Here is an 11,015-nt window from a genome sequence, read left to right on the forward strand (position 1 = left end):
CTAATAATATAATAAAAGCATAAGGTACAAATCGAACCAGAAAGCAACCTTCAGAAGGAATTGAAAGAAAATTAAATGAAATTGTTTGTAACAAATCTAGATTTATTTATTTCCAACAGTATCAAAGTGGGGTCCCAGGTTCTCCCTCATGTCCGTTTTCTCCTATTGTTTCCCAGATTAGCCCGACATGATCAAATTGTAATCCACTGTGGTTGAGGATGTGCACCATCAGCTGTCGCCAGCCTGCCGGCGGGGCCTCCTGTCACTCCCTGTTCAATGAAAACATTCACCACACTGCCACTCTTGCACCAGTTAGGTAAACAAATGCCATACAGTTGATTTCATTTAGTCTACAGACTAGACTTTAGTCTTCTACAGACATGAATTTGCCCCACCCTGTACATCTAATGACCTTTTATTATTAGTCTCTGTATGGATTTGTTTCTGTACGATGAAAAGTACTTATACTAGCATTGGTAGGCAAACTTTTGGATTTACTTTTTAAAAATTGAATTATGAACGCAGATTTTCCTGCCTCCGGGAACCCGTATGACAATGTCAAAGCAAATCCCAAAAGCAAACAACCCCATGTAGTAACATTGCTACTTTGTGTATATGGTGAACCCAGTGAACTATGTACCCTCCCTGTTAGAACACATTTTATATCCGGAAAAGAGCAGGAAGTCGCCATCATCTGCCATCGATAAATTAATGGAATACAAGCTGGGTGTGTGTTGTATAAAGAAGAGCATCTGGATGTTTATTTGTTTTGGCTTGCTGCTGTCAACCAATCAGAGCGTCGTATTTCCCGACAGACAACCTCCGTCGCTTCTCATTCTTCCTCCCCCTTGGCACTTCCACACACATACACACGCTTGCGCGTCCGAAATCGGATCACTCCCACATCTGCAGCCTCCACCGACAACACTTCTCTTCTTCCACCCATCATCACAGATAAATGTAAGTATTCTGTGATTTGTAACTTTATTTCTATGCCATTGTTTTCTTTTTCCTCTGCTTCACCCATTGCAAAGTATCCGATCGTTTTTTTCCCCCCACATAAAACTATTGTAAGAATATATTCTTTGAATCTTTTACTTTTAAATCTTTGAGTAGATTTAAAAAGACTCAAAGGGTGTGTTAATCCAAGGAGCGACGTTACGTAATATAGGACCAGTTCGTCCATGGTAATTAAAAGCTCCAATGTTGCAGAGTCTTGTTGGTCTCGTAAAGTACTGTGAAAATCTTGATTGGAATCTAAGCGACAACAATGACGTCGCTGTTGTCATCCGTGAACACAATATCACGAGAACTGATTTACTAAATATCCATTATTGTGCATTGGTAGTGTACGGAGCCCAAAGACATGACAAGAGGGGGCAAAAATTGAAATTGTAGTGAGAGTTTAACGCACGAAATGCTCAATTTTGCCCGATAATGTTCTGTACTCTTTGGATAGCTAGGAACTCAAATGAAGGGCACCTTTTCTAGAAAGAAAATGTGAGGTGTGTTCTGTTCCACTTGGGTGGACATGCCTAGTTGTTCAATAAAATAATTTCTAAACCACCAATAACTATTTCGTATACCTATGTTGTGGCCACAAATTAGCATTTAGTAACCTGGCCTTGGAGCAGTTATAATGTGTATGTAAAATACAAATCAATAACACATTCCTAACATGTCACTGCATGACATATAAAATAGTAAGATTTTACATTGTTCCCATAATTTTCTTTATTTCTTTTTGTAGTTTTAGTTGTCTAAATGCAGCTACACATGATGAAATGGCTGGTGCACTTTAATAATGATGTTTTAATGCAGTCGTCTCAAAGCCAAGTTGAGTGTTTGTTTCAGACTGCATCGATCAGCCCTGTTCCAGCTACTCTACCAAGCGTTTTACTGCATCAGTAACCCGATCTGTGCAATAAAACCACCCACATACGCTTTAGACACATTAGTGAGTGCCTTACCATCACAACTGCTCGAAATGTTCTTTCTAAATGCAAGTAAGAGTTTGTTCCCAAAAGTGCAAGAGTTTGTATGTGAGGATGTTTGAAAAAGAAATCTTCAGTAATAATGCTACTGCCTCAAAATCATTTGTAATCTGGCTCTCGTGTAAACGTGGTGGGGGAATAAATAATCTGAGAGATTTTGTATCTTTGGCATCATGACGGATTACAGTTTCTCTACTGTGCCTGTATGTGCGTGGTGGATGGATTATCCAAAAGTAGAACGTGCCAAATTAAATGCTTGTCATGCTTGCTTGGGAAAGTTTAATTTTCATGAAGATGTTTCGTGAATAAGAAAAAAAAACATAAAACCTCAGAAATCTTTTCATTTGAAAATCGTTTTTTTGTAATCCTTAAATGGCCACAGCCCAATTTTGCATTGCAAAATCGTTCATTTAACATCCTTCTTTGTGCCCCCCCTCCACCCTTCCCTTTTAGAGCCATCATGGTGTCCCATAAGGAGTTTACAACCGCAGGAAAGCAGCCTGGCCTGCAAGTGTGGCGCATCGAGAAATTGGACCTGAAGCCCATTCCGAAGGCTTTGCATGGAAACTTCTACAGCGGAGATGCTTACTTGTTGCTTTTCACCACATCTGCCCCCTCATACAGCATCCACATGTGGCTCGGTAAGACCAGGATGGGCTATAGCACAGCGCCCAGGAACTAATTTCAGTTTCTCAGCGTAGTATAGCTTCCTGTGCGTCTGGAATATTACATAACACATGTGGCTCCTGAGTCTGCCAGCGTCACCGCTGAAACACGTAGCGCAAGCGCTATATAGCTGCGCAACTCAAAAACTTGCAGCTGTTTGTGACAATCCGCACTTCCTTCTTTTTTGTGGTCTTAGGCTCAGTTTTCTTCACATTCAAACCATTGTGTCATGTGGGTGACATCTGGTGAGCTTTTCTCATGCTCTTTAAATCTTGGTAAAATCAGTACGAGTCACTTCGGGAATACGCTGGAGGACAAGAACCAGCCCGTACTCGTTTGCCGGCAGACAGATGGATCTCTGCAACCAACATATTAGACTCTGTTGCCAAAACAGTAGAATTATATAATGTAAAATTGAGTAATAGAACAAAAAGTTCTGATTCAATTGTTGTACTTATATAAGAGCGGAAAAAAAATGCTGACTCCGTCTCGCATGGATTTTAGGGATCTGGAATATTGCGTTTCATTAAGTTTGATGCTTCCAGCATCTGTGGTTGAAGTGAGTCAGTGTCTCCGTGCCTGACTCACAAGAGCCATATTTTCACTCAATGCTCAGATCCTTTTTTTCAGACCAAAAGCCAAAATAAAAAAAAGCCCAAAAACTGAAGACGTTCAATTTAGTCAGGCCATAACCTTGTCTAATTGCAGAAAAATGCTTTGCCGCCATCTTGTGGCATCAATAATAATGACAAATTATCGACGTTTGCCATTTTAACAATGTGACTCGCTTCCAGGCGAGGCATGCTCGCAGGACGAGAGCGGCGCCGCGGCCATCTTCGCCACTCAGCTGGACGACTGCCTGGGTGGCAAGCCGGTGCAGTTCCGGGAGATACAGGGCAGCGAATCCAACACCTTCCTCGGCTACTTCAAGACGGGCATCACATACAAGGTGCAGATATTTCACACATCTTTTAGTTGAACTGACCCAATAGCTAGTTATCGAGCCATAATAAATCATTTGAGTTGAGGATGAATTTGATTGAAGAACTTGTTTGGAAATGAGAGCAGCTTCTTCTATTCTACCATGCTGTTGCCATGACAACTGAGCCACGCTTGGATTTTAAACGGCACTTTGTAAAAGGGTAACCTCAATGGAAATGGCTTTGACTCATGACCGTGGTTTAATGATTGTCAGCCCCAGGTGCACTTTGTCGCAGATGAGTCTGAAGTTCACCGACAAATTTGCCTTTTCAGAATTTCCATGCCAGGGCGTGTCAGCGTCCATCTTATTCGCTGCCCATCTGTTTTGAGTTGTTGCCTTAAAGCCGAAACCACCTCTAATTTAGTCTGGTTGTAATTATCCCGCTGAACATTCTTTTCTTTCTGCAAGGACTTTGATCAAAAGCACAGTGGGACATGATGTTATATAATAAAGTAATGATATTTGTTTAACATATGCAAATCCATATAAGCGAATTTACAAAAAGCCGCATGGTGCTGTTTACTTATTTAAAACGTAAAATATTCTTCCTAAACTTACGTCATATAATCTTTGTTTTATTACGCCTTATATTTTATTACAGCTATTGTATATGTTTTTTTTTTTTAGTTTTTCTATTTTCATTGCTAGAACTTCAAGTCCCCTCATAGTTTTGGCAAGTCTTTCAGGAAGCAATCTTTCCATCAGAACAAACACAGGACACATTGTTGCCATGGAAAATTTTACAGAGCGGCTCTTGAGAAGTCTGAATGTGGTCTCCATTTTGAAGCCACTCCTCCAGATTGTGGCCAGACCCTGTCGGCGGCATACTGGTACTTTGTTCCACAAGAAGAAATGTTGTTTGTCACAAGAACTCCTTCATTTGTCTCCATCCTCCCACTAATGAGCATTATGTCTTGGCCATATGCTGTAATTCCATTTGCATGACTTGAAAGTTTCATTTGTTTTGCTTTGACGGCTTCTCAAAGGACGGCACTTTACGGGACACTTCCACTTCCAAGGTACAACGAAGGTCCAACTCCTTGACACGATATGATAATTGACAGTTATGCAGTCAATGTCTTTTTTATCTGGCGGCTGTCTTGGTCCTTGACTTGTCCACATTGCTGTGTAAAGTTCAAACCCTTCTCAGTTGTGAACTTGTGAAATCATCCGACTTGTGAAACAAACCTTCAACCCTGCCATGTATGGTTTAGTTAATCCCTAAACTATCCATCCACACCCTCATTGTCAAATTCATTTTGTCACAGCTCAAAAATGCCACAAGATGATGGGCGGTAAACTACTCCTTTTATCTAAATGAAACTCCTCAACTCACTTAGTTCAAAGCGCAACTAAATTTGGAAGGAGCAGAGCAAGGAGAAGGAGCAGATCCAATTTGAGAGCAAAGGTGAATTTTGTGGTATGTCTGTAATACCCTCAAATGCCACAAGATGGCGCCAAAGCCCCATTTAATAGGAAATTAGTATTTAGTGTCAGGGAAGTACTCTGACAAGAAATGCCATATGGAAATGAACATGACTAACAATCGACCCATGTTCTCACAGAAAGGTGGTGTGGCGTCCGGTTTTCAACACGTGGTGACCAACGACGCCAACGTGAAACGACTGCTCCACGTCAAAGGTCGCAGGGCCATCAGAGCCACCGAGGTGGAGATGACCTGGGCTAGCTTCAACAAGGGGGACTGCTTCATTATTGATCTGGGAAAGGTGAGCCCTTGGTTTGGATGGCTATGCTCTCAAGATCATTTATAAAACACACAGGAAAACGTTTATCTTCAATGGTCACATTTTTCTAGTACTTCCACCCACCTCAGATGTCTGTCACATGACCGATCAATGTTGTTTATCACCAGGAAATCTACCAGTGGTGCGGCAGCGAGTGCAACCGCTACGAGAGGCTGAAGGCCTCCCACATGGCCATCCACATCCGAGACAACGAGAGGAACGGCCGAGCCAAGCTGCACATGGTGGACGAGGGCCAAGAGCCGCAGGCCATCACAGAGGTGCAATTCATTTTCTCAGCCTCGCAGCCACAGACTTGATGTTTGAGCCCAAAGGTGCTCGGTCTCCTGTGAGCCGAAGCTGTAAGCTGTAGTGATGATGCGTGTCACGTCCAACGAGATAGGCAGCGTGGGAACAAACATGCACAATGCTGTCGTTTGTAATGAGCTGCTAGTAGGCCAAATCGGGGCCAACTCTCTAAACACTTGAAGGGAGGACGCAGAAGACTAATGAGAGGATACAAGAGCCCTAGATTTTCTTTTGGTCTTTTTGTTTAGAGAAGCAACAGGCCCTCTAGAAATTCTGTCATTATTTTTGCCATATTCAGTGTACAAGGGGGTTCCATTTTATTTAATGTCTTCTTTATTTCTTTATCCAAAAATAGATTTGTACAGACATGAAAGTCTAAAAAAACCCTAGCAAAGTAGTCTTAATGATAAATTACAGTGGGCTTGTAATTATTTGGCAAGTGGTCCATAAAAAAAATATAAAACGGCTGCGCATTTCAATGGTTGACTTTGTTAAAGGTGCTGGGACCCAAACCTGCCATTGCACCAAGCACTCCTGATGATAAGGTGGATGTCTCCAATAGGACGAAGGGCGCCCTCTACATGGTGAGAAAGGATGACAACTTTTTGTGTTCTGCAAATTGTGATCACAGCTATTATTGTATTTGAAATGTCCTTTTGCTTTTCAGATCTCCGATGCATCGGGTTCCATGAAGGTGACTGTGGTGGCCGCATCTAGCCCCTTCAAACAGGCCATGTTGTCATCCGACGAGTGTTACATTCTTGATAACGGAGTGGACAAGAACATATTTGTTTGGAAAGGTAATCAAGTCATCCAAATTCATAGAACTAAACGAATGTTTAGGTTAATTCAACTCTTTTTATTGAATCGGATTTGTGCAAGTGTACCTAATGAAGTGTCCGGTGAATGGACCGGATATAAGTTCGTCTCAACTGCCTATCATTGCCTTCAATCAGGTCCAAAGGCCAACGTGTTAGAGCGCAAAGCCGCCATGTCTGCAGGCCAGAAGTTCATTAAAGACAAAGGATACAGCAACAAGTGCCAGGTACATTTTGGAGATGATCTTCTGTAGTCGAACCGCATATCAGGCCCCCCCCCCCCCCCAAAAAAAAAACAATTTCTTGATGCTACTTGCAGCTGCAAGTACTTCCCGCAGGAGCCGAAACCATCCTGTTCAAGCAATTCTTCAGTGACTGGAAGGACAAAGACGAGACCACCGGGCCGAGTCAGGCTTACACTATTGGCCGCATTGCTAAAGTGGATCAGGTGCCCTTTGACGCGTCCACCCTGCACTCCAATAAAGCCATGGCAGCTCAGCATGGCATGGTCGACGATGGCAAGGGCAAGTTCCAGGTAAAACTTTAATGGTACCTTTCGACTTGATTCATTCACCTCCTAGGTGTCCCCAATCACCACAGGTGTGCCCCAAGGGTCCATTCTGGAACCCCTTCACTTTAATTCTTTCCAATCAGCAATATCTACAGCAAATAGTTTCAATGCTACATTCATGACAACCAGTTGTTGAGCAAACTTCTACTTTCCTACTGACTTCCAGATTTGATCAGAAATGTATCTGGTCTCTTTTAGATTTGGCGTGCGGAGAATGGGGAAATGGTTCCTGTAGATCCTGCATCGTACGGCCACTTCTATGGTGGCGACTGTTACATCATCCTCTACACCTACAATAGAGGACAACTGATTTACACTTGGTGTGTGTTATTGTTGTTTGACTTACGGCTAAACTCCTCAAACGTATTTTGAATATGTCTACGTGACTTTGTCAGGCAAGGGCTGAAGGCGACACAGGATGAACTGACTGCTTCAGCGTTTCTCACCGTGAAGTTGGATGACTCACTGGGCGGATCACCAGTTCAGGTTAGAGCTTGTCGACAGACACCAACGTCTTTTTATCACTTTTCTACTTAACCACCTTCCGGTAGTCGTACAATCAGGAATAGATAGTGTAAATTGCCGCCAAGGTTAATTGTGAACTCAAAAACCATATTTTGCTAGAAATTGTAAAGGTGAGAGCTTGACTTTTGTCAACTGCAACTTTCTTCATAAAAAATACACCACCTTTAAATGGCCAACAGAGGGCGCTATTCTATCAATTCTAACGTGTCCCTGTAACTACATGTCTGATTTCTGATAAATGGATGGATTACTGATTAGAAATACTGAAAGTTAAATATTATCCGTGAATAAATCCATTCAACATTTTTTTTTATTTTTAAACTTGATAATTGCTGTAAAAGGATTGTTTTTTTTTAGAATTTAGCCTTGATTACTGAATACTGTTACAATAAGTGTTATTGTGTTCTACAGGTGAGAGTGACTCAGGGCCAGGAGCCCCCTCACCTGATGAGCCTGTTCCAGGGCAAACCCATGATCATCCACAGTGGAGGAACATCACGTAAAGGTGGACAGACCCAATCTGGCAGCACTCGCCTCTTCCACATCCGCCAGAGCACCTCCCACGCTAACCGGGCCGTGGAGGTGACGAGCGCTTTTATTCAACCCACCGAAAAGTCTCCCACTTCTCACCGGTCTTTATTTCTTCCCTCAGGTTGATGTTTCCGCTTCCAAGCTGAACACCAATGACGTGTTTGTGCTGAAGTCACCAAGCGGTCTGTTTGTGTGGCGAGGCGTGGGTGCCAGCGACAACGAGATGGAAGCCGCCAAGCACGTGGTGGGCTTCCTCGGAGGAAGCGCCAGTCATGTTGCCGAGGGAAAAGAGCCAGGTGGGTGTCCTCTATTAATCCATCCACAATATAGAAAAAAAATATATACTATTACTTAACAATTACCTATAGACACCACAAGATAGCAGCAAAGGCTGACTAAATAAAGCCCCGCCCCTCATTTCACTATAGTTGCTTGGGCCCCATGCAAAATTGCCAGCACCTTTTATTAGACATGGTGAGTTTTTAAGTAAATAACATCGATAGATTTGATCTTTGTGGATTCCACCCAAAAACGTAGCTTGTGACTGTATAACAGTGCTAATTCAACCAGAACAATAAAAGTGCTAAATTGATACCAATTCTTCTTCTTCTCAGCTGCATTCTGGACCGCTCTGGGTGGCAAAAAGGAATACCAGACGTCCAAGACTCTGCAGAACATGATCAAGCCACCGCGCCTGTTCGGCTGCTCCAACAAAACCGGACGACTCACTGTACGTGACATCGTGATATGAATGAATTGCGCTTTAGCGGTTGGACACTACGCATAACCACGGCCTTCTTGCAGGTTGAAGAAGTTCCGGGAGATTTCACTCAGTCTGACCTGGCCACGGATGATGTCATGATTCTAGATACTTGGACCCAAGTAAGATGGCCACTGTTTTTGTTGGGTTTGGTGAATTCTCATTTGTGCCCTGAATGGTATAGATTGATGACATCCATTGTTTGTGTGTTCCACGCAGCTCTTCCTTTGGATTGGCAATGAAGCTAACGCACAGGAAAGGACTGGAGCTCCCAAATTAGGTTGGTTGTACAAAGCCATCTTGCCTTTATTCTCATATGATGTCCTTTTGAGCGGCAAATGTCGATGGCCCTTTTGCACTTTTGCTGGAGGCCAACAATGTCTATGAGCGCACTTGTCAAGAGAAGTCAACATTGTGTCTCTGGAGTGTGGCAGACACTATTGTCCAATATTTTTTCTTCCCGAGTCCAAGCAGAGCTATCCTTTATAGATGTTTGCTTATTATCGGAGTGCTCCCTCCCTCCCTCCCTCCCTCGGGGATTGAAGGCTTTCAAAAATGCTATTTTTCAGTCTTGCCCCGTAAGTGGAGAGAGAGACGTAAATGCTCTGCTGATTTCCCCTCCTTACTGTATGCCAAGGAGGACAAATGAAAATGATGTTAGTTTGTTTTTAATGCCTATTTTTTCCATCCATCTCCTCCAGCAAGGGAATATCTGGATTCAGACCCATCCGGCCGCAAGGGGCTGCCCATCACCACCATCAAACAGGGAGCGGAGCCGCCAATTTTCACCGGCTGGTTCCACGCCTGGGACCCCAAGATGTGGGAGACGGATCCCTTGGACAGAATCCGCGCTCGCCTGTTCTGAACACCAAAGTCTTTCGCCAACTTTGCACTTATTTAGCTCCAGTTGCCATTTTGGTTGTGTTACCTCTAATCCCTAAGTGCCAAAAGCAAAGATGTAATCAGATTTAAAGGCTGGGAGTAGTGCTTTTTAGAAAATGATGCTTTCTTTTTTCTTTTAACAATTGGATTTTTATTTTTATTTTTGCATTCAACAATGAGTCATCCTCATTTTACCACATTTTCTTGTTAAAAAAAACACACCTTTATGCTATGCAAAATAATTTTAGACAGTGTGTGCACCTAGTTAATATCAACATGTTTTTTTTTTTTATCACCATACACACCCTTCAATCCATTGTTTCCACACTTTTGTTCATACCGGATTGTTGCGCTTACTAGAAGTTGCATGCTGCATTTTTATCCTGCTGTGAAACGTGTCAAAGTATATGCATGCACTGTGTCCATGAAATACTCTCATGGGTGGCTTGAAAATAAAACTCTTGAGTTAAAACACATGTAAGTGTATGGCGAAAATCAGAAGCCCACACCTTATTAATTCAACCTTTTTCCAAGGAAAACAGAATGTACTGGTGTCCACTAGTTAGCTGAACGACTAAAGATTTTCTTTGGTAGTTGACTATAATGTGATGAAATGTCTTAATTATCTAAGCAGTGGATATTTAAACATAAATGGTGCAGCAACAGATGTAGACTGACATTACACCTTTTTATTCTCTGTGGAAAAACAACATTACTGCATCTTATGCATTTCCATTTGTCTTTGTCTTATACTGGCCCCTGATGTGACAGAACAATTAATACCAATTACAATCTGTAAATGCAGCGGAGACCCACATAATCACAGTCCAGAACACAGATTCACAAATTGTACTATGTTCCTATTACACATGACTTTGGCGCCATCTTGTGGCATCTTTTTGCATTTCAAATAGAGTAGCCAAACATAGGATAGGATTGTGAATAGGTGACTTTGTAAATAGTCTCAGTAGGTCCTGTACTGTAATGCTGCTTAAAAAAAAAATGAATTGATGGTGATGGATAGGAAGCAGCTGACAAACGACAAACTTGGTGGAGTTGTTTTTGAATGGGTCATCAAGTACAAAACAAAATGAGAAGGGACTTGGACCAAGCCTCTTTAAATAGGAGCGCTATGACAAACATCCAGTGGCATCCTAACCTGGATAATGTAATGCGGCGGCGCTCTGCTCCTCACAAGGGATAAATTAGAGCGACGTACGGTCATGTGACACCCC

General features: G+C 42.5%; 1 protein-coding gene across 1 annotated transcript; it reads left to right on the forward strand.

The window, feature by feature from the left end:
- Positions 1 to 822: 822 nt before the first annotated feature.
- Positions 823 to 10,275, forward strand: scinlb (scinderin like b). The gene is made up of 17 exons (XM_085930411.1): positions 823 to 960; positions 2,448 to 2,635; positions 3,455 to 3,609; positions 5,208 to 5,369; positions 5,516 to 5,665; positions 6,191 to 6,277; positions 6,361 to 6,493; positions 6,650 to 6,738; positions 6,831 to 7,046; positions 7,281 to 7,402; positions 7,478 to 7,568; positions 8,019 to 8,189; positions 8,260 to 8,434; positions 8,753 to 8,868; positions 8,943 to 9,020; positions 9,118 to 9,178; positions 9,600 to 10,275. The coding sequence occupies exons 2-17, from the start codon at positions 2,455 to 2,457 to the stop codon at positions 9,761 to 9,763; spliced, it is 2,151 nt and encodes a 716-aa protein (XP_085786537.1). The 5' UTR covers positions 823 to 960; positions 2,448 to 2,454; the 3' UTR covers positions 9,764 to 10,275.
- The last annotated feature ends 740 nt before the right edge of the window (positions 10,276 to 11,015 follow it).

This window comes from Syngnathus leptorhynchus, chromosome 14, assembly GCF_054491065.1.
Source record: "Syngnathus leptorhynchus isolate UIUO chromosome 14, UIUO_Slep, whole genome shotgun sequence".
Lineage (NCBI taxonomy): Eukaryota > Metazoa > Chordata > Actinopteri > Syngnathiformes > Syngnathidae > Syngnathus > Syngnathus leptorhynchus.